General features: G+C 66.3%; 1 protein-coding gene across 2 annotated transcripts in view; it reads left to right on the forward strand.

The window, feature by feature from the left end:
- Positions 1-22,851, forward strand: part of CPNE9 (copine family member 9) — a 45,152-nt gene that overhangs the window by 14,865 nt on the left and 7,436 nt on the right. For both annotated transcript variants that reach the window (XM_073350801.1, XM_073350800.1), the window contains exons 3-16: positions 662-708; positions 2,040-2,143; positions 5,370-5,409; positions 9,859-9,935; positions 15,661-15,724; positions 16,055-16,158; positions 16,281-16,385; positions 17,198-17,239; positions 18,186-18,261; positions 18,642-18,695; positions 19,968-20,029; positions 20,614-20,660; positions 21,829-22,010; positions 22,428-22,555. In XM_073350801.1, the coding sequence (XP_073206902.1) occupies positions 662-708; positions 2,040-2,143; positions 5,370-5,409; positions 9,859-9,935; positions 15,661-15,724; positions 16,055-16,158; positions 16,281-16,385; positions 17,198-17,239; positions 18,186-18,261; positions 18,642-18,695; positions 19,968-20,029; positions 20,614-20,660; positions 21,829-22,010; positions 22,428-22,555 (1,132 nt within the window). The remainder of the gene's footprint in view (positions 1-661; positions 709-2,039; positions 2,144-5,369; positions 5,410-9,858; positions 9,936-15,660; positions 15,725-16,054; positions 16,159-16,280; positions 16,386-17,197; positions 17,240-18,185; positions 18,262-18,641; positions 18,696-19,967; positions 20,030-20,613; positions 20,661-21,828; positions 22,011-22,427; positions 22,556-22,851) is intronic.

Below are 22,851 nucleotides of genomic sequence, written 5' to 3' on the forward strand. Positions count from 1 at the left end.
GTGAGGCATGCAGTGGGATGGGGTGTTTCAGGGGTGCAGTGTGAGAGACATGCAGTGGAATGGGTGTGTTGGCGGATGCAGTGTGTGAGGCATGCAGTGGGATGGGGTGTTTCAGGGGTGCAGTGTGTGAGGCATGCAGTGGGACGGGGTGTTTCGGGGGTGCAGTGTGAGAGACATGCAGTGGAATGGGTGTGTTGGCGGATGCAGTGTGTGAGGCATGCAGTGGGATGGGGTGTTTCAGGGGTGTAGTGTGTGCGGCATGCAGTGGGACGGGGTGTTTCGGGGGTGCAGTGTGAGAGACATGCAGTGGAATGGGTGTGTTGGCGGATGCAGTGTGTGAGACATGCAGTGGGATGGGGTGTTTCAGGGGTGCAGTGTGTGAGGCATGCAGTGGGACGGGGTGTTTCGGGGGTGCAGTGTGAGAGACATGCAGTGGGATGGCTGTGTTGGCGGATGCAGTGTGTGAGGCATGCAGTGGGACGGGGTGTTTCAGGGGTGCAGTGTGTGCGGCATGCAGTGGGACGGGGTGTTTCGGGGGTGCAGTGTGAGAGACATGCAGTGGGATGGCTGTGTTGGCGGATGCAGTGTGAGAGACATGCAGTGGGATGGGGTGGCTTCTGATGCAGAGGCAGTCATTAACCCCGCGCTCTCCTCTCTGCAGTAGTGGTTCTGTTCATCCACGGGAGCGGCAGCAAGGAGTGGAGGGAGGTGAGTGAGCGCAGTGGGGCCCGTCCCAGTGCCCGGAGCCAGCACTCTGCCCCCGCTGCAGCAGGGGTCGATGTTTGTCCTGCTCTGGCACAGGCCGGGCATGAGAAGGGCAAAGACCTTCTGCTGCCCTGGGCTCCTTATGCGGGGCTCGGGAGACCCGCTTGCCACCCCAGCTCCACTGCCAATGCGCTCATCTAGCCCTGTGCCCCCCACCCCCAAGCAAGTCAGTGGGCTCATCTGCCACGGCTGAGTCTTTGTCAAGGAGCTAGCAGACCTGAGCACCCACCTCTCCGCCAGCTGGCCACCGACCGGCTGGAAGTCCAGGGTGGGACTTAGCCACCTGACCTTGTCTCCTCCCCCTCCCCTGGAGCCCAGCCCCAAGCCCAGTGGCTCTGAGTCGTTTTCAGAGAGGGTTCCTTGTCTCACTCCTTCATAGCCCAGGGCCTGGCTGCTGAGCAGGGCCGCTGGCTCCCCGGTCACCCCGAGGGTGCTGTGTTGGCAGCAGAGCGGGCAGCTCGCAGTGCAGTGAGCAGCCTGGGCCCCCTCCTCTGCACCACTGAGCTGCCCGTCTGGCAGCCTGTTCGCTTCAGGTGGGGGCTAGTTCTCAGCTTTGCCGCAGGGCGTCTCCTTCCCCTGTGCCAGCACCATGCGCCCTGCAGAGGCCCCACCAGTGGCCCTGACGGGGGAGGGCAGCCCCAGGCTCCTGCCCTGGGCTCAGGTCATGGGGTGGGGAGGGCTGAGTGGCCAGAAGCAAAGTCTCCTGCTGCTCCCCTCGAGCCGGGGCTGAGCCCTGCAGGCCTGGGGATTTCCAGTCCGTCCTCGGCCCAGCCCAGATCAGTCAGAGGTGGGGCCTCGGGGCTGGGCTGCCCAGGGACCGGAATAGACTCTTGCTGGGGGCTGCCCCTGCTCCACTAGCCAGTCTGAGCAGCGCCCACCCATAGCTCCACGCGTCCCTGCACTCCGGGCACCGGCTCAGGAGCAACAGCGCGGCCCCTGGCCTGGCCGGGGGTTACCCAGCGCCCCCTTGCTGCAGGGCTGGGCCTGCCCCACTCCGATCCCTGCGGGGGCTCCCAGCCAGGGCCACCTAATCCCCTGCTCTGCTAAACAGGCCCATATGGCCACCTGCTCCCACACTAATGATCTGGCTCTGCCATTGGCCTTAATCCCAGGGAATCTGGATTACAGGCCAGGGAGGCAGCAGAAATTAAACGAGGGGCTCTGGGGGACAGCCCCTTCCTCACATACATGCTGGGACCCCAGGGCCATGGCCACGTGGCCCCAGGTGGCCCCTCTGGGTTGGGTGCTGTCCCCTCACCCCCTTCTCCCCTCAGTTTGGACGCACCGAAGTGATTGACAACACCCTGAACCCCGACTTCGTCCGCAAGTTCGTCCTTGATTATTTCTTTGAGGAGAAGCAGAATCTGCGCTTTGATGTGTGAGTGAAACCTGCTCCCCCTCCTCCACCTGATGCCTCTCCCCCACCCTGCCTCGGCTCCCCCCTGCCCAGTTCCCCTGTCCTGTCCCACCTCTGCTTCCCCCTGCCTGCTCCCCTCCCCCACCTGATCCACGTCCCCCTGCTCTTCCTCTGATCCCCACACAAGGTCTCCCTCCCTCACCCTGCCTTGGCTCCTCCTGCCTGGCCCCCCTGCCCTGCCTCAGGTCCCACCTGCCCAGTTCCCCTCCCCAATCCCATCTTGGTTACCCCCCACACCTGGTCCCCCTCCCCACCCTGCCTCGGCTCTGCTCACTCCCTGCTTTCCCACTTGGCCCTTAGTCGGAGACCAGGTGATTTGTGGTATGGCTGCCAACCGGGCCAAAGTGGACTCCTGACTGGGGAAACTGGAGGTGGGGTTGCAGAGCTCTGGGGCAGTTGTGGTATGACAGACGTGGTGGCCATCGTGTGACACGGCAGGACAGTTGCAGTGTCCTGGGACATGGCAGGGTGGCTGCAGGGTGGCGTGGCGGAGCGGCTGTGGCATGGCGGGGTGGTAGTGGCGGTTGCAGTGTGGCGGGGTGGTGTGGTGGGGTGGTAGTGGCGGTGGGGGGTGGTGTGGCGGGGTGGTAGTGGCGGAGGGGGGTGGCGTGGCGGTGGGGGGTGGCGTGGCGTGGTGGTAGTGGCGGTTGCAGCGTGGCGGGGTGGCGTGGCGGGGTGGTAGTGGCGGTGGGGGGTGGCGTGGCGGTGGGGGGTGGCGTGGCGGGGTGGTAGTGGCGGTGGGGGGTGGCATGGCGGTGGGGGGTGGCGTGGCGGGGTGGTAGTGCTGGTTGCAGTGTGGCGGGGTGGCGTGGCGGGGTGGTAGTGGCGGTCGGGGGTGGCGTGGCGGTGGGGGGTGGCATGGCGGTGGGGGGTGGCGTGGTGGGGTGGTAGTGGTGGTTGCAGTGTGGCGGGGTGGTAGTGGCGGTGGGGGGTGGCGTGGCAGGGTGGTAGTGGCGGTGGGGGTTGGTAGTGGCAGTGGGGGGTGGCATGGCGGGGTGGTAGTGGCGGTGGGGGGTGGCGTGGCGGGGTGGTAGTGGCGGTTGCAGTGTGGCAGGGTGGTAGTGGCGGTGGGGGGTGGCGTGGCGGGGTGGTAGTGGCAGAGGGGGGTGGCGTGGCGTGGTGGTAGTGGCGGTTGCAGTGTGGCGGGGTGGTAGTGGCGGTGGGGGGTGGCGTGGTGGGGTGGTAGTGGTGGAGGGGGGTGGCGTGGCGGTGGGGGGTAGCGTGGCGGGGTGGTAGTGGCGGTTGCAGTGTGGCAGGGTGGTAGTGGCAGAGGGGGGTGGCGTGGCGTGGTGGTAGTGGCGGTTGCAGTGTGGCGGGGTGGTAGTGGCGGTGGGGTTGGCGTGGTGGGGTGGTAGTGGCGGTTGCAGTGTGGCGGGGTGGTAGTGGCGGTTGCAGTGTGGCGGGGTGGTAGTGGCGGTGGGGGGTGGCGTGGTGGGGTGGTAGTGGTGGAGGGGGGTGGCGTGGCGGTGGGGGGTAGCGTGGCGGGGTGGTAGTGGCGGTTGCAATGTGGCAGGGTGGTAGTGGCAGAGGGGGGTGGCGTGGCGTGGTGGTAGTGGCGGTTGCAGTGTGGCGGGGTGGTAGTGGCGGTGGGGTTGGCGTGGTGGGGTGGTAGTGGCGGTGGGGGGTGGCGTGGCGGGGTGGTAGTGGCGGTTGCAGTGTGGCAGGGTGGTAGTGGCAGAGGGGGGTGGCGTGGCGTGGTGGTAGTGGCGGTTGCAGTGTGGCGGGGTGGTAGTGGCGGTGGGGTTGGCGTGGTGGGGTGGTAGTGGCGGTTGCAGTGTGGCGGGGTGGTAGTGGCGGTGGGGTTGGCGTGGTGGGGTGGTAGTGGTGGTTGCAGTGTGGCGGGGTGGTGTGGTGGGGTGGTAGTGGCGGTGGGGGGTGGTGTGGCGGGGTGGTAGTGGCGGAGGGGGGTGGCGTGGCGGTGGGGGGTAGCGTGGCGTGGTGGTAGTGGCGGTTGCAGTGTGGCGGGGTGGTAGTGGCGGTGGGGGGTGGTAGTGGCAGTGGGGGGTGGCGTGGCGGGGTGGTAGTGGCGGTGGGGGGTGGCATGGCGGGGTGGTAGTGGCGGTTGCAGTGTGGCGGGGTGGTAGTGGCGGTGGGGGTGGCGTGGCGGGGTGGTGTGGCGGTGGGGGTGGCGTGGCGAGGTGGTAGTGGCGGTTGCAGTGTGGCGGGGTGGTAGTGGCGGTGGGGGGTGGCGGGGTGGTAGTGGCGGTGGGGGGTGGTAGTGGCAGTGGGGGGTGGCATGGCGGGGTGGTAGTGGCAGTGGGGGGTGGCGTGGCGGGGTGGCGTGGCGGTGGGGGGTGGCGTGGAGAGGTGGTAGTGGCGGTTGCAGTGTGGCGGGGTGGTAGTGGCGGTGGGGGGTGGCGTGGCGGTGGGGGGTGGCGTGGCGGGGTGGTAGTGGCGGTGGGGGGTGGCGTGGCGGGGTGGTAGTGGCGGTGGGGGTGGCGTGGCGGGGTGGTAGTGGCGGTGGGGGGTGGCGGGGTGGCGTGGCGGGCTGGCTGCAGCAAGGCAGGGCAGTTGCCATGCTGCTCCCAGGGTTCCTGACTCTGCCGTAGTCAGAAACAGAAGCTCTTCGGGCCAGCGTGTAACAGGGGCCGGCCTGAAGTCGTCATGACCCTGGAACTCAGGGTAGGAGCCCAGTGGTGCGAACACCCAGCAGCGCCCGGGGTGGGCGAGAACATGAGACGGGGGGGCTGGAGAACAGCTGTGTCTGGTGCCAGGGGGCACATCTGGGCCTGTCTCTGATCTGTCTGTGCAGTGCCCAGCGCAGCTCAGGAACTCCAGGAGGACCCAGCTTCCAGCGGCCGGAGGACACCGTGGGAGCCGGTGCTTGTCCTTGGCCGGAGGGTGCTCCCAGTCGCTGAGCTGCGCAGCCCCAGCTGTGTGTCCGGAGTAGTGGCCTATGAGAAGGGGTCCAGGAGCCTCTCCGGGCTCTCAGGCCTCTCCGGGCACTGCTGGGTGTCAGGGCAGCCACCAGGCGCCAGCCTCCATCACCTGCTGGGCTTGGCTGTGCTCAGGGCCCTGCATGTGGGGCCCTATAGCCCCCATCCCGTGCCAGCAATGCCCCGGACAGAGCTCATTCCTGGGTGAGGAGGGCTGATGGGCGGGGGGGACGGGACTCCGACTGGAGCAGCACTGTGGGGGTCCTGCACCCATTGCAGGGTTCTCACGGCTCTCCTCTCTTCCCCCCAAGCTACAACGTGGACTCCAAGAGCTGCAACATCTCTAAACACGTGAGTATGGACCCGGCTCTGCCTGCAGGCTCAGCCCCCCGCTCTGCCCTTCCGGACTCAGCCCCTGGTTCCGCCCTCCTCCCGGATTCAGCCCTGCCCTTGGGCTCAGCCCCCAGCTTTGCCCTCCCTCCCCTGGGCTCAGCCCTCCCCCTTGTGCCTTGCGGGTCCCTTGTTTTGCCATGTTGCTGGACCAGTGAGACGCTGAGGCTCTGTGACCTACGGGGTGGGGGGCGGGAGGTGTCAGGGTCTCCCCAGCTGTGAGTGCAGAGGCAGCTTGTCCTTGTTTGTAGGGGGCACCTCACAGCCGCACTGCACAGATGGGAGCTGCGGCCTGGCGAGGCAGGGACTGGCCAGAGACCGCCCAGGGCATGTGTGGCCGAGCAGGGGCTGAGCCCGGTTTCCAGGCAGTGCCCTGGGCGCTGGCCCGGGAGCAGCTGGCCGTCTGGTCCCGGCAGGAGAGCGCAGTGCGGGCGCTGTGTGCCCAAGGAGCTGCACTGCGTACCTGGCACAGAGAACATGGGCCTTGTCCCTGGCCGCCGCTTGGCCCCACTCACCCAGGCTCTGACACCAGCTCTCCGGCATCCCCTCCCTGCTGCTCTCCAGAGCCTGCCCCCAGGGTGCCTGGCTGGATCCGGTGCTGCCTGTGGCCCAGAGCGTGGCTCTGTGTGAGCGATGGGGCGACCCACTACCTGCTGCTGGCCCTCGGGGGGGCAGCCCGGGCTCCATCCTCACCCTGTCTAACCTGCTCTCTCTCTGCTGCCCACCCTGGGACCACAGAAGGTACGTGCCTCTCCTGCCCCCCGTGGCAAACAGGCAAAGCACAGCCGGGAGCAAGAACTGGGCTGGGGGAGCCCCAGGTGGGCAGGGGTCGTTTGTCACCAGGGACTGAACCAGGATGTTGCCAGGATGGGCAAGGAAGGGTGTCCCTAGCCTCTGTTTGTCAGAGGGTGGAGATGGATGGCAGGAGAGAGATCACTGATTCACTGAATGTTAGGTTCACTCCCTCTGGGGCACCTGGCACTGGCCACTGTCGGCAGCCAGGACACTGGGCTGGATGGACCTTTGGTCTGACCCAGTCTGGCCGTTCTTATGGTAACCCCTGCAGGCAGTGCCCCACACCTCCCCTCCCCTCCCGCCAGAAGGGAGGGCCTGGGGGCCCTGGACAGACAGACTCCTCCAGGGCAGAGAAGCAGTTAGAGCCCTTGCAGCACAGAGGCCTCCCCCACGGGAGGCCTCTCTTCTCCTGGCGGCCGGGGGACATCCCTCCCCCCATCCTCTCCTGGGCCCTGGCCGTTGTTTCTGCAGCTCCGGAACACAAAGGGCTGGTGGAGATTGCCAACCAAGACATGGCGCATGCCTCCCCATCGGGGTGCCCCATAGCACCTGCTCCCCACTGCAGCACTAGCCTCATTTCAGCAGCAAGCTCTGGCTGGAAGGGTGCAGGCAGGAATCCAGAACCTCAGCAGAGCCGTGCTGGGTCAGACCAGTGGTCCGTCTGGGCCAGTGTCCTGGCTCTGGCATGGCCAGGTGCTGTAGAGGGAATGAACAGAACGGGGCAGTTATCGAATGATCCATCCTGTCGCCCATGCCCAGCTTCTGGCAGTTGGAGGCTTAGGGACACCCAGGGCACGGGCTTGTGTCCCTGCCCATCCTGGCTAACAGCCATTGGTGGACCGTGTAATGAGGCTGGTTCTGGCAGGACCCAACGGAGAGTGCCAATTCAGGACAAACTGCTCAAAGCAGGGCAGTTACAGCCCAGGGCTGGGTTTCTGTGCCCACCAAGGCAAACCAAACCAGCCAAACAGAGCAGACTTTGGTCTCACCCCACTGGCTAACCCCAAGTCACACGAGCAATTCCCTTAGACACTCCAGTTTCCCAGTAACCCCACCAGGGCCACTCGTTATGGGGACAGATGGTTGTGAAAACCAATACCCCAGTAAAAGAAAAACAGTTCTCTCGATCCCAAAGGACCAAGCCCCAGACCCCGGTCAATACACAAATCAGATCTTACCCACAGATCACGCTGCTGCCGATCCTTTGGAGTCTAAAATCTAAAGGTTTGTTCATAAACGGAAAAGACAGAGACGAGAGCTAGAACGGGTTCAATGGAATCAATGACATCCAGTGACGGCCAAGTTCTTGGGTCAGGCTTGTAGCAGCGATGGAATAAACGGCAGGTTCAAATCCAGTCTCTGGAGAACATCCCCGGCTGGGATGGGTCTTTCAGTCCTTGGGTCAAAGCTTCAGGGTAGCCAAGTCCCTCCAGAGGCCAGAAGCAGGACTGAAGACCAGCTGGAAGAGCTGCAGCAGCTTTTGAAAGTCTCTTGCCGTGTGGTCTCTGCTTTCTGTGTCCCAAGGACAAGCTGCCCATCCATGGCCTGGAAACACCTCAGAGTTCGGTCCCTAGGCAGGTCCCTGCACGCCTGGCCGAGTCCCCAGGCGCGTCTGCCTTCTCTCACTGGGTCAGTTGTGTCGCTGATGGTCCTTAATGGGCCGTCCAGCAGGCTAGGCAGAGCTGACCCCAACGTGTCTGGGGTGTCCCCCAGAAGCAGAGCACAGGTTTGAACTACAGACAGGACAGAGCCAATATTCATAACTTTAACTACAAAATGATAGACGCACACAGACAGCATCATCCTAACCAGCAAACCATCACCTCGTCTGAGACACCTTAGTTGACCCCCTTTATACAAGATTTAGTGCCACTACGGGACCTGGGTTGCAACGATGTTCTATATGGTCCCAGTTCAAGTCAATAAGTCACCGACCCATCCTCCAGAACTGATCTAGTTGGTTTTTTGAACCCAGTTACACTTTTGGCCTTCGCACCCCCTGGCCTGGACACTGTGGCGCCCTCCGCAGACTGGCTGGGCGGGCGGTGTGCGAAGAAGCACTGCCTTGTGTTTGTTTAAACCTGCTGCCTATAATGTCATTGGGTGACCCCTGGTTGGAGTGTTTTGGGAAGGAGTAAATAACATGTCCTTATTTACCTTCTCCACACCAGTCACGATTTTATAGACCTCGATAATATCCCCCCTTAGTCATCTCTTCCAAGCTGAAAAGTCCCAATCTTGATTAATCTCTCGTCATACGGAAGCTGTTCCATACCCCTAATAATTTTTGTTGCCCTTTTCTGAGCCTTTTCCAATTCCAATATATCTTTTTTGAGATGGGGCGACCACATCTGCATGCAGTATTCAAGATGTGGGCATACCATGGGTTTATATAGGGGCAATATGATATTTTCTGTCGTATTATCTGTCGCTTTCCTAATGATTCCCAACATTCTGTTCACTTTTTTGACTGCCGCTGCCTAGTGAGTGGATGATTTCAGAGAAGTCTCCACAAGGATTCCGAGGACTCTCAGACTTGACAGAGCCCTGGTTGGGATGATTTAGTTGGGGTTGGTCCTGCTTTGAGCAGGGGGTTGGACTAGATGACTGTCACAGAGTCCCTGGGCGATGCTCAGGAACTGCTCCCCACGAAGCCAGGCAGGACTCTGGGGCAGTCTCCTCTCTGGGAGCAACCTGTCTGCAGGACAAGCAGCTCACCCGGCTTCCCCCTTCCTGGGTCTGACCTCGGAGCATTCAGCCTCCTCTGCCCCTCCGTGCGCTTCCCACAGCGAGTCCACTCAGGCAGGGTCCTGGGGCAGCCATAGGGTCCTGCCCCCCAACTCCGCAGTCAGACGGGACTCTCAGCCAGCCAGTAAAACCAAGGTTATTAGACGACAGGAACATGGTCTAACACAGAGCTTGTAGGTGCAGAGAACAGGACCCCTCAGCTGGGTCCATTATGGGGGGCAGTGAGCCAGACAACCCCGTCTGCCCTTCACTCCATGTCCCGGCCAGCCCCAAACTGAAACTCCCCCCAGCCCCTCCTCCCCTGGGCTTTGTCCCTTTCCCAGGACAGGAGGTCACCGGATTCCTTTGTTCTCCAACCCTTTAGCTCTCACCTTGCAGGGGGGAAGGGCCCAGGCCATCAGTTGCCAGGAAACAGGGTGTCGGCCATTGTCTGTGTCCAGACCCCTGCACACACCTGCCCTCTAGGGCTCTGCAATGATCATACACCCTTACTCCACCCCCTAGATACTTAAGAACTGCACAGGGGAAACTGAGGCACCCGCACACTATTCAGAGGAAACATTAAGAACAGTCCCACTTCGTCACAATGACCTCCTGAGGTCTCTTCCAGCCCTGATATTCTAGGATTCTATGAGATCTCTCTCGAGTGGTCCCAGCTCATTTTGACCCCATCATTTCATATGGGGGTTGCTGGGTTCTGACCTTCCCTGCTGTGGGGGCACCCTGGGATGGGGTGTGGGGGGATCTGAGATGTCCTGCCCTGGAGGCACCCCGGGGTGGGGGCTGGAGGCACGCCATGGGCTGCCTTCCCCACCTGCAGGCAAGAACAGTGCTCTGTGTGCCCTAACTAGCGAGCCTTGTTGGCAGGACTTTCTGGGCCAGGCGTTCGTGGCGCTGGGCGAAGTGATCGGATCCCAGCGGAGCCGCTTGGAGAGACCCCTCACGTGAGCCTCCCTTCACCTGCCCCTGGGGGCTCCATGCGGGGGGAGGGCCTGGAGCTGGAGTTCCTATACCTCCACATACTGCCCCCAGCCAGCCAGCCCCCCGTCCCCCACATACTGCCCCCAGCCAGCCAGTCCTCCCGTCCCCCACATACTGCCCCCAGCCAGCCAGCCAGTCCCCCCGTCCTCCACATACTGCCCCCAGCCAGCCAGTCCCCCCGTCCCCCACATACTGCCCCCAGCCAGCCAGTCCCCCCGTCCCCCACATACTGCCCCCAGCCAGCCAGCCCCCCGTCCCCCACATACTGCCCCCAGCCAGTCCCCCCGTCCCCCACATACTGCCCCCAGCCAGCCAGCCAGTCCCCCCGTCCCCCACATACTGCCCCCAGCCAGCCAGTCCTCCCGTCCCCCACATACTGCCCCCAGCCAGCCAGTCCTCCCGTCCCCCACATACTGCCCCCAGCCAGCCAGCCAGTCCTCCCGTCCCCCACATACTGCCCCCAGCCAGTCCCCCCGTCCCCCACATACTGCCCCCAGCCAGCCAGCCAGTCCCCCCGTCCCCCACATACTGCCCCCAGCCAGCCAGCCCCCCGTCCCCCACATACTGCCCCCAGCCAGCCAGCCAGCCCCCCGTCCCCCACATACTGCCCCCAGCCAGCCAGCCCCCCGTCCCCCACATACTGCCCCCAGCCAGCCAGCCAGTCCTCCCGTCCCCCACATACTGCCCCCAGCCAGCCAGCCCCCCGTCCCCCACATACTGCCCCCAGCCAGCCAGTCCTCCCGTCCCCCACATACTGCCCCCAGCCAGCCAGCCAGTCCTCCCGTCCCCCACATACTGCCCCCAGCCAGTCCCCCCGTCCCCCACATACTGCCCCCAGCCAGCCAGCCAGTCCCCCCGTCCCCCACATACTGCCCCCAGCCAGCCAGTCCTCCCGTCCCCCACATACTGCCCCCAGCCAGCCAGCCAGTCCTCCCGTCCCCCACATACTGCCCCCAGCCAGTCCCCCCGTCCCCCACATACTGCCCCCAGCCAGCCAGCCAGCCCCCCGTCCCCCACATACTGCCCCCAGCCAGCCAGCCAGCCCCCCGTCCCCCACATACTGCCCCCAGCCAGCCAGCCAGTCCCCCCGTCCCCCACATACTGCCCCCAGCCAGCCAGCCAGTCCCCCGTCCCCCACATACTGCCCCCAGCCAGCCAGCCAGTCCCCCGTCCCCCACATACTGCCCCCAGCCAGCCAGCCCCCCGTCCCCCACATACTGCCCCCAGCCAGCCAGCCAGCCCCCCGTCCCCCACATACTGCCCCCAGCCAGCCAGCCCCCCGTCCCCCACATACTGCCCCCAGCCAGCCAGCCAGCCCCCCGTCCCCCACATACTGCCCCCAGCCAGCCAGCCCCCCGTCCCCCACATACTGCCCCCAGCCAGCCAGCCAGTCCCCCCGTCCCCCACATACTGCCCCCAGCCAGCCAGTCCCCCCGTCCCCCACATACTGCCCCCAGCCAGCCAGTCCTCCCGTCCCCCACATACTGCCCCCAGCCAGCCAGCCAGTCCTCCCGTCCCCCACATACTGCCCCCAGCCAGCCAGCCAGTCCCCCCGTCCCCCACATACTGCCCCCAGCCAGTCCCCCCGTCCCCCACATACTGCCCCCAGCCAGCCAGCCAGTCCCCCCGTCCCCCACATACTGCCCCCAGCCAGCCAGCCCCCCGTCCCCCACATACTGCCCCCAGCCAGCCAGCCAGCCCCCCGTCCCCCACATACTGCCCCCAGCCAGCCAGCCAGTCCCCCCGTCCCCCACATACTGCCCCCAGCCAGCCAGCCAGTCCCCCCGTCCCCCACATACTGCCCCCAGCCAGCCAGCCAGTCCCCCCGTCCCCCACATACTGCCCCCAGCCAGCCAGCCAGTCCCCCGTCCCCCACATACTGCCCCCAGCCAGCCAGTCCTCCCATCCCCCACATACTGCCCCCAGCCAGCCAGTCCTCCCGTCCCCCACATACTGCCCCCAGCCAGTCCCCCCATCCCCCACATACTGCCCCCAGCCAGCCAGCCAGCCCCCCCGTCCCCCACATACTGCCCCCAGCCAGCCAGCCAGCCCCCCGTCCCCCACATACTGCCCCCAGCCAGCCAGCCAGTCCCCCCGTCCCCCACATACTGCCCCCAGCCAGCCAGCCAGCCCCCCGTCCCCCACATACTGCCCCCAGCCAGCCAGCCAGTCCCCCCGTCCTCCACATACTGCCCCCAGCCAGCCAGCCAGCCCCCCGTCCCCCACATACTGCCCCCAGCCAGCCAGTCCTCCCGTCCCCCACATACTGCCCCCAGCCAGCCCCCCGTCCCCCACATACTGCCCCCAGCCAGCCAGCCAGTCCCCCGTCCCCCACATACTGCCCCCAGCCAGCCAGTCCCCCCGTCCCCCACATACTGCCCCCAGCCAGCCAGCCAGTCCTCCCGTCCCCCACATACTGCCCCCAGCCAGCCAGTCCTCCCATCCCCCACATACTGCCCCCAGCCAGCCAGCCAGTCCCCCCGTCCCCCACATACTGCCCCCAGCCAGCCAGTCCCCCCATCCCCCACATACTGCCCCCAGCCAGCCAGCCAGTCCCCCCGTCCCCCACATACTGCCCCCAGCCAGCCAGCCAGCCCCCCGTCCCCCACATACTGCCCCCAGCCAGCCAGCCAGCCCCCCGTCCCCCACATACTGCCCCCAGCCAGCCAGCCAGTCCCCCCGTCCCCCACATACTGCCCCCAGCCAGTCCCCCCGTCCCCCACATACTGCCCCCAGCCAGCCAGCCAGTCCCCCGTCCCCCACATACTGCCCCCAGCCAGCCAGCCCCCCGTCACCCACATACTGCCCCCAGCCAGCCAGCCAGTCCCCCCGTCCTCCACATACTGCCCCCAGCCAGCCAGTCCCCCCGTCCCCCACATACTGCCCCCAGCCAGCCAGCCAGTCCCCCGTCCCCCACATACTGCCCCCAGCCAGCCAGCCAGTCCCCCCGTCCCCCACATACTGCCCCCAGCCAGCCAGTCCCCCCGTCCCCCACATACTGCCCCCAGCCAGCCAGTCCTCCCGTCCCCCACATACTGCCCCCAGCCAGCCAGTCCTCCCGTCCCCCACATACTGCCCCCAGCCAGCCAGCCAGTCCCCCGTCCCCCACATACTGCCCCCAGCCAGCCAGCCAGTCCCCCGTCCCCCACATACTGCCCCCAGCCAGCCAGCCAGTCCCCCCGTCCCCCACATACTGCCCCCAGCCAGCCAGTCCCCCCGTCCCCCACATACTGCCCCCAGCCAGCCAGCCAGTCCCCCCGTCCCCCACATACTGCCCCCAGCCAGCCAGCCCCCCGTCCCCCACATACTGCCCCCAGCCAGCCAGCCAGCCCCCCGTCCCCCACATACTGCCCCCAGCCAGCCAGTCCCCCCGTCCCCCACATACTGCCCCCAGCCAGCCAGCCAGTCCCCCCGTCCCCCACATACTGCCCCCAGCCAGTCCCCCCGTCCCCCACATACTGCCCCCAGCCAGCCAGCCAGTCCCCCCGTCCCCCACATACTGCCCCCAGCCAGCCAGTCCCCCCGTCCCCCACATACTGCCCCCAGCCAGCCAGCCAGTCCCCCCGTCCCCCACATACTGCCCCCAGCCAGCCAGCCAGCCCCCCGTCCCCCACATACTGACCCCAGCCAGCCAGCCAGTGCCCCCATCCCCCACATACTGCCCCCAGCCAGCCAGTCCCCCCGTCCCCCACATACTGCCCCCAGCCAGCCAGCCAGTCCCCCCGTCCCCCACATACTGCCCCCAGCCAGCCAGTCCCCCCGTCCCCCACATACTGCCCCCAGCCAGCCAGCCAGTCCCCCCGTCCCCCACATACTGCCCCCAGCCAGTCCCCCCGTCCCCCACATACTGCCCCCAGCCAGCCAGCCAGTCCCCCCGTCCCCCACATACTGCCCCCAGCCAGCCAGTCCCCCCGTCCCCCACATACTGCCCCCAGCCAGCCAGCCAGTCCCCCCGTCCCTCCCATACTGACCCCCAGCCAGCCAGCCAGTTCCCCCGTCCCCCACATACTGACCCCAGCCAGCCAGCCAGTGCCCCCATCCCCCACATACTGCCCCCAGCCAGCCAGTCCCTGCCCGCCACATACTTCTCCCCTAGAGCCAGCCAGGCCCTGCCCTGGAGCCAGGTCAGAGCCCGTGTCCCCCAGAGGGGAAAGGCCCCTGAACCCGCCAGGCCCATGCCAGGGTGCACATGGGGGGCTGGGGCTGGGCAGGCCTTTCATGGAGCCTGGAGCAGCAGGGCCAGCCGCACTCAGACACAGGTCCAGGAAGGGAGTGAGACAACTTCTTCAGGGGGTAGCTGGGGGAGGCTGGGCTGAGGGGGGGACCCCCAACAACGTCCCGCAGCCCCAGGGACCATCCTGCCCTGCCCCCAAGGCTCCTGGCCCTGCCTGCTGGCAGAAAGGCGGCTTGGAGGGGCAGCCAGTCCCCATGGGCTCAGTTCCCTGTGGGGGTGCAGCTCCCCGAGGGAAGGGGTCCCCGCGGCCGGCAGAGCACGTGCTCTCCCTCCTGAGGGCAGTGGGGATGTGCCAAGCAAACCCGCCCTGAAATCTGCAGGTCCTGGCGCAGGGGGCCGTGACCCGGCTCAGGCTCAGGCCCTGGTGCCCAGGGGAGGGGTGTACAAGCCACACACAGTGCAAGGAGCTGCGCAGTCTGGCTCTGCCGAGCCTGGCCGGGGGCGGCCAGCCACACTCCAGCTTCTCCCAGGGACAGTGTGGCTGGGAAGTGCCCAGCGTAGAGGGCCAGGGAGACACCAGCGCCCCCTGCCTGCTGCCCCACATGAGCCATGGCTCCCACTGCAGCCAGCAGCCTGCCTAGCAGTGCGGGCGAGCGACGGCAGGGCCCTGGGCTCCGAGGTCAGCGATTCCTCAGCACCACCATCTTCCCAGCCAGCCAGCGTCCCACCCGCCACCCACCACACCTGTCGCTGAGTCAGCTCCCCGCCCCCAGCCAGCGCCCTGCCCCGCCCCCCACAGCACCCCATGCTGGGAGCCCCCCACATCCGGTGCCTGCCCTGCACCCCCTGCTGGGAGCCCCCCCACATCCGGTGCCTGCCCTGCCCCCCCCAGCGCCCCCTGCTGGGAGCCCCCCACATCTGGTGCCTGCCCTGCACCCCCTGCTGGGAGCCCCCCCACATCCGGTGCCTGCCCCGCCCCCCTAGCGCCCCCTGCTGGGAGCCCCCCACATCTGGTGCCTGCCCTGCACCCCCTGCTGGGAGCCCCCCCCACAGCACCCCCTGCTGGGAGCCCCCCCACATCCAGTGCCTGCCCCGCCCCCCCCAGCGCCCCCTGCTGGGAGCCCCCCACATCTGGTGCCTGCCCTGCACCCCCTGCTGGGAGCCCCCCACATCCGGTGCCTGCCCTGCCCCCCCCAGCGCCCCCTGCTGGGAGCCCCCCACATCTGGTGCCTGCCCTGCACCCCCTGCTGGGAGCCCCCCCACATCCGGTGCCTGCCCTGCCCCCCCCAGCACCCCCTGCTGGGAGCTTTCCCTGCCCCGCCATCATCCTGCCCTGCCCCCACAGCGCCCCCTGCTGGGAGAGTGCTCTGCTCTGGCCATTGGCTTGGGCCCTTCAGTGGGCTGAAATCGGGCAGACAGGACGTGGCGGGGAGAGCAGCCAAACCCCTTGCAGCCACGCCCTGGGCTGCCTGCCGTCCACTCCTGCCGGCCTAACGGGGTGTTTCTTGTCCCAGGGGGGTCCCAGGGAAGAAGTGTGGGACCATCCTGCTGTCGGCTGAGGAGCTCAGCAACTGCCGGGTGAGTGCGTCTCCGCTGGCCTGGCCACGCTGCCCACGCTCCAGGCTGGCTGCGGGACCCACGGGACGCTGAGGGGCGCTGGGGGCAGGGGAGGGCTGAGGCATGTGTACCTGGGGGGCTGTGCTGGGGGGGCCGAAGGGGTGTGCGTGTGGAGAAGGCATGGGGCTGGGTGGGGCGCTGCTCTCCCCAGGTCAGTGGGCTGGCCCAGGTCCGGTAGGGCCTTCCCTACAGGCTCTGAACGAGCCGCCTGCCCGCGTCGGCAGCTGCCCCTCACCACCCACCCCCTGCCTGGATCCTGACCCCTGCCTTGACGGAGTCCGTTTCTTTCAGGACATTGTCACCATGCAGCTCTGCGCCAACAAGCTGGACAAGAAGGACTTCTTCGGGAAATCCGACCCCTTCCTTGTCTTCTACCGCAGCAACGAGGACGGCACGTACGTTTGGGGCCGTCTGACGCCCCACTCTGCATGGGCGGGCGCCCAGCGGGGGGCAGCTGGGGTGGGCTCCTGCCGGCTAGTGCCTGCCCTCAGCCCCACTTCTCTGGTGCCGCCTCCAGGTTCACAATTTGCCACAAGACAGAAGTGGTGAAAAACACACTCAACCCGGTGTGGCAGCCATTCTCCATCCCCGTGCGAGCCTTGTGCAACGGGGACTATGACAGGTCAGGAGCTAGACACGTGTCCCGCCATGGGGGGGGGGGGGCTGCAAGCACAGAGCCAGAGCGAGCAGATCCCAGACACGCAAACTCCCTGGCCCAGCAGGCCCTGTGGGGAGGGGCAGCTCTCTGAGCCAGTCCTGTGTGGGGCAGGAGGGGCAGCTCTCTGGCATGGCTTGGCCTGGGGGAGGAGGGGAGCGGGGAGCAGGGCCAAAGCGGGGGAGCAGATGGGGAAGTGGGGCCCCAGGGGCAGGGATGGGGGAGTGGAGCCCCAGCAGGGTGGCAGGGATGAGGGAGTGGGGCCCTGGGGGTGAGGTCAGGGGAGTGGATCCCTGGTGGAGGCAGGGATGGGGGAGCAGGGCCCCAGCAGAGGAGTGGGGGAGGGGATGCAGGAGCGGGGGCCCGGGAGTGGTGACGGGGGAATGGGGGCCCAGTGGGGGTGGGAATGAGGGAGCAGGGCCCCAGCAGGGGAACGGGGGCGGGGACGGGGGAGCGGGGCCCCAGCAGGGGAACGGGGGCGGGGGCGGGGGCGGGGATGGGGGAGCGGGGCCCCAGCAGGGGAACGGGGGCGGGGACGGGGAAGCGGGGCCCCAGCAGGGGAACGGAGACGGGGATGGGGGAGCAGGGCCCCAGCAGGGGAACGGGGGCGGGGACGGGGAAGCGGGGCCCCAGCAGGGGAACGGGGGCGGGGATGGGGGAGCGGGGCCCCAGCAGGGGAACGGGGGCGGGGATGGGGGAGCGTGGGGTGCCAGGCCCCGTGGGGCTCTCCGGGCCCATCCTGGGTGCTTGCTAACCTGCTACCCGCACTTGTATTTCAGGACGGTGAAGATAGACGTGTACGACTGGGACCGGGATGGAAGGTGGGATCAGGCTGCTAGCATGTCCCCAGTGCCCGCCCCCACCCCGTCCAGCCATGGCCTGGCCTTAGGCCTGATCCCTGGGCCTGCCCTGGCCAGAACCCCCTCCCCCTCGCTCTCCCTGGGCTCTCCCTGGGCTCACCCTGGGCTCACCCTGGGCTGTATCCATGCCACTGCTCTCCTGGCCACCCTGCAGCCGGCGGATCTCCGCCGGCCTCCATGCTCTGGGGCCCAGGGAGCCAGTCCCTGAGTCTGTCCAGAGCCAGCGGGAGCAGCCCTTGGCCTGGCTGGGTTCCTGCCCCTACCTGCTGGGCCCCACCTCTCCGCCCTGCTGGGGCTGCCTGCTGGAAGGCTCCTGTGTCTGGGCCCCAGGGCTGCCCCTTCTCTCGTCCTCCAGCCACCCCCTTTCTGCCCTGCCTGTGAGGGAGCAAGGGCTAGTGGGCACTGGGCTGGGAGCCAGGACTCCTGGGTTCTATCCCAGTCCTGGGAGTGGAATGGGGTCTAGTGGGTTGGATCAGGGGGGTGGGGCTGGGAGCCAGGACTCCTGGGTTCTCTCCCTGTGAGTGGCGACAAACCCCCGGAGCTAAAGGGATGAGCTGAAAGCTACACAGCCCTTAGTTAAGGCTGGAGCAGACTCATTAATCTCCAAGTGGTCTCAGGGCCACAAGATGGGACAGCACACACCCAGCAGGTGTGTGGGCTCTCCTGGGAGGGGAGTGGGCTCTAGCGGTTAGAGCGGGGGGCTGGGATCCAGGACTCCTGGGTTCTATCTCTGGTTCTGGAAGGGGAGTGGGATGGAGAGGTCGGAGCAGGGGGCTGTCTTGCAGGCTCTGCCCCTGGTGTGCCAGGTTATAGTGGCCGAGGCCCCCCACGCCCTCTCCCTCCACGACAGGCTGAGTGAGCATCTGTGCTGCCCACTGACACCTGCCTTGTGCTCTCTGGCCCACAGCCACGATTTCATCGGGGAGTTTGCCACAAGCTACCGGGAGCTTTCCCGCGCTCAGAGCCAGTTCACTGTCTATGAGGTGAGGCCTGCTGCTGCCCAGCTCTCCTGGTTCCCCCCATGCCTGGCTCAGCCCCACTGGGGCTGGGGGCCTGGGCCAGCTCTGGGGCATGGAGTTGTTCTCCCAGTGGGCAGCTCTGGGCTGGCGGGCGTTTGCCGGTTCGGGTGGCTTTTGCGGGGGCCTCATTCTTGTGGAGTTTGCTGCAGGGTTAGAATCCAGGCGAGATTCTGGGCTCAGGAATTTAACTCACAGAGTATGATGGCCGGGGTGGGGGGGTGCTGGTGGCCAGGGGGGCTGTCAGGAACTGCCAGGGGGACTGGCAGCCGGAGGGGGGGCTGTCAGGAACAGCCAGGGGAGGTGCTGATGTTGGGGTTCCTGAACTGTTCCTCTGCTTCCATCAGGTGTTAAATCCAAAGAAGAAATGCAAGAAGAAGAAATACATCAACTCCGGAACGGTGCGTGAAACCTGCCGGGGCCCCTGAGGGAATGTGCCCCCACCCCGCCGCGACCAGGCAGAGCCCCCGGCTCCCTCTTTGCCCCCTGCCCCCTTGGTGATGCACCCCACGGCTCCCTTCCTTCAGCTCCGACTAGCCCTGCGCCTGCCCTGCAGCCTCAGTCTGTCCTGGGGGGGACAGAAGAGGGGTTTCTCCAGCTCTGTCTCCCTGCGGAGTGGGGGAGGATTTCTTTGGGGGGGTCTCTGGGGAGACAGAGGGTATTTGGGGGGTCTCTATGTGGAGGGGCAGAGGTCTGTTGTGGGGGGTCTGTCCTGGGGAGAGCGAGGCTGTTGTGGGGTGTCTCTGGTTGGGGTCTCTGACATTCTGTTTCCAATAAGTGTCTCTAGATATCTCTCTAGGGGCCTGTCTCTGGGGAGAGGGGGCCCTGTCTTGGGGGGTTTGACTCTGGGGAGAGGGGGACCCTGTCTCAGGGGTCTGACCCTGGGAGGGCCTGTCTCAGTGGGGTCTGACTCTGGGGGGACCTGTCTTGGGGGGGGCCTGTGTCACTGAGTGGGGGGGAGTCAGGGCCCTGCACCCCCCACTTCCTGCGATTCACCGTGACTCTCAGCCAGGCAGTAGAACAGAAGGTTTATTAGCCGACAGGAACACAGTCCCAAACAGAGCTTGTAGGTACAGAGAACAGGACCCCTCAGTCAGGTCCTTCTTGGGGGGCAGAGGGGAGCCCAGACCTGGGTTCTCCCCAGCCAACTGCAAATTGAAACCCCCTCCAGCAGCCTCACCCACCCACCCCCTGCCCCTCCTCCAGCCTTTGACCGGTTCCGGGCAGAAGGTGTCACCTGGCCCCGACCCCCTCCTGGCTCAGGTTACCTGCTCAGGTATCTCCCCGCAGTGAAGTCACCCCCTGACATCCCACCACCATCTCGTACCAATGCAGACAGTAACCTGTAAAAGTGCCACGCAGCATTCCCGGGTAACACTCCCTACTCCCTCACAGCCTGGCTCTGGGGAGAGGGGGGCCCCGTCTCAGGGGTCTGACTCTGGGTGGGCCTATCTCAGGGGGGTCTGACTCTGGGGAGAGTGGGGGCCTGTCTTGGGGGGGGTCTGTCTCTGGGGAGAAGGGGGGGTCTGTCGGGGGGGGCCCTGTCTCGGGGGTCTTTCTGGGGGACCTGTCTCGGTGGTCTGTGTCTGTGGGGGGGGGGGTCTGTCTTGGGGGTCTGTCAGTGGGGAGGGGAGGACCTGTCTCGGGGGTCTCTGACATTCTGTCTCCGGCAGGTGACCCTTCTTTCCTTCGCCGTGGAGTCCGAGTTCACCTTTGTGGATTACATCCGAGGCGGGTGAGCAGGTGCCCAGGGACCCCCCCGGCATGGCCCCCCAGGCAGTTCTGTTCAAACCTCTGCACTCCTCAGCCCCTTTGGGGTTTGTTCCTCACCCTGCGCCCCCCCCTTCCACATGGGCTGCATCTGCCCACCCTGCCCCCATGACCCTGGCCCAGCCTCCCGCGCGAAGACCCAAGGGAGTCGTGCACCCGATGCTGGCAGCAGCCCCTGGGCCGGGGAGACGGGCCCTGGCCTCTGAGGGGGCAGGGGACAGCGGGAGGTGGGAAGAGCTGGTGGAGAGCAGGAGAGGGAACCGATGCTGCTGGTGTTGCGGGGAGGGGTGGCAGGGGTCTGCAGGGGCTGGGAAGGGGAGGCTGGTGTGAGGGGAGTTTGGGGGAGCAGGTTTGGGAGATGGGAGGGGGATGGGGTGGGGGGAGGGGATCTGGGAATGTGTTGGGGGGCTGGGGAAGCAGGACAGCGGGAGGGGAGCTGGGAACGCATCATTGGGGGGCTGGGGGAGCAGGGTGGAGTGAGGGGAGCTGGGAACAGGTCGTTGGGGGGCTGGGGGAGTGCTCTCTCACTCTCCTCTCCTGCCCCCGCAGGACACAGCTGAATTTCACGGTCGCCATCGATTTCACGGCCTCCAACGGTAAGTGCCCCTTGCACGGGCTGGGCCCAGGTGCCTCCCACGGAAACCGAGGGACAGCTCAGCCCTGGGTCCTTCCTCAAGCTCCTTCCTCCTCCACCCATCTCACGGCAAGGGCCTGGGGGTTCTGCCTCCAGGGAGCTGCTCTCCAGCCCATTCTCGCCCCAGTCCCAGCTACCCGCCTCCCAGACTCTGGGGGTCTGCCACAGGGTTTCCTCAAACGGGGATCAGAGGGGCAAGGTGATGGGGTGTCACGGAGTCCCCGGGCAATGCTCTGGAACTGCTCCCTATGAAGCCAGGCAGGACTCTGGGGAAGTCTCCTCTCTGGGAGCAGCCTGTCTGCAGGACACACAGCTCACCCGGTTTCCACCTTCCTGGGTCTGACCTCGGAGCATTCAGCCTCCTCTGCCCCTCCCTGCGCTTCCCACAGCGAGTCCACTCAGGCGGGGTCCTGGGGAAGCCAGAGGGTCCTGCCCCCCAGCTCTGCAGTCAGACGGGACTCTCAGCCAGCCAGTAAAACAGAGGTTTATTAGACGACAGGAACATGGTCTAACACAGAGCTTGTAGGTGCAGAGAACAGGACCCATCAGTCAGGTCCGTCTTGGGGGGCAGGGAGCCAGAGCCCCCTCTGGCCTCCCTCCATTTCCCCAGCCAGCTCCAAACTGAAACTCTCCCACCCCTCCTCTGGCCTTTGTCTCTTTCCCGGGCCAGGAGGCCACCTGATCTCTTTGTTTTCCAACCCCTTCAGTCGGCCCCTTTGCAGAGGAGGGGCCCAGGCCATCAGTCGCCAGGGGACAGGGTGTCGGCTATTCTCTGTGCAGACACCATCACGCTGGCCCTCTAGGGCTCTGCCACAATCACACCCCCTTATCCCCCCACCTAGAGACTTAAGAAATGCCATGGGGAAACTGAGGCACCCACACAGTATTCAGAGAGAACATTAAGAACATTCCCACTTCGTCACATGGGGGTCCTGGGAAACGGGGCCTGGGGAGGATATGGGGGCAGAGGGACCCTGTGGGAGGCAGGGACGGGAGGGGCCTGAAGAAGATGGGGGGAGGGAGGAGCCGGGGTGGATTGGGTAGGAGCGAGGGGCCCAGGGCGGATGGGGCAGGGCCAGGGACCGGGGAGCACAGCTCAGGCTGAGGTGGGTGCTGTGTGTGCCCGGCAGGGGTCCCGTCGCAGCCCACCTCCCTGCACTACGTGAGCCCATACCAGCTGAGCGCCTACGCCATGGCACTGAAGGCCGTCGGCGAGATCATCCAGGACTACGACAGCGACAAGCTCTTCCCCGCGTACGGCTTTGGTGCCAAGGTCCCACCCGACGGCAGCATTTCCCATCAGTTCCCCCTGGTAGGAGGCAGTGCCAGGGCCTCTGCCAGCCCCACACCAGCCCAGGGCCAGGTGGGATGGGAGGTGACTCCCAGCAGTGGTGTTGCCCTGGGTCCTGACTGCTGCTCCCACCATGCAGGCCGAGCCGGGAGGAGATGGGGCAGCATGGGGCATTTTGGAATGGGATAGGGCAGCACGCAGGAGGGCAGGCTCCAGGGAACCCCGCTAGGCCTTCAAGCTCTGCGCCGGCTCTGGGAATGGTCTGGCGATCCCATGGGTCTGTCCTGGCTGATCCGCTGGCTGCAGGCTCCTGTGGGGAGAGCCCTCTGGGTGCAGAGCTCTGGAGAGGGCCCAGCCCTATGGCTGTCTCCAGCGCGTGCACACCCAGGGCCTTGCCCCAGCGCTGAGCCCAGCCTTCCTGACTTTCTCCCCTGCTAGAACAGCGACGTGGAGAACCCGAGCTGTGTGGGGATCGATGGCGTCCTGGAGTCCTACTTCCAGAGCCTGCGCACGGTGCAGCTGTACGGGCCCACCAACTTTGCCCCTGTCATCAACCAGGTGGCCTGGTGAGTGGGGCAGAGGCTGGGCCACGGGCACACAGGGAGGGTGCCCTCCTGTGCCCCAGAGCCCTGCAGCCCGGCGCTGGCTGCAGGGGGTGGGGTGGAGGCTCTGGCTCAGAGCTTGGGGCCCGGCGCTGGCTGCGGGGAAGGGGGGCCACTCAGAGCTTGGAGCCCAGCAGCTGTGGGCTAGGCTAGGAAGCAGTAGGCATGGCCAGGCCTGAGAGCTGAGCTCCAGGGCTGGGCTGGGCAGGCGTTTGAGGAGCCATGGGCTCTGTGGGGCTGTGGCTGGGCACCCTGAGGGG

Source organism: Lepidochelys kempii, chromosome 7 (genome assembly GCF_965140265.1).
Source record: "Lepidochelys kempii isolate rLepKem1 chromosome 7, rLepKem1.hap2, whole genome shotgun sequence".
Lineage (NCBI taxonomy): Eukaryota > Metazoa > Chordata > Testudines > Cheloniidae > Lepidochelys > Lepidochelys kempii.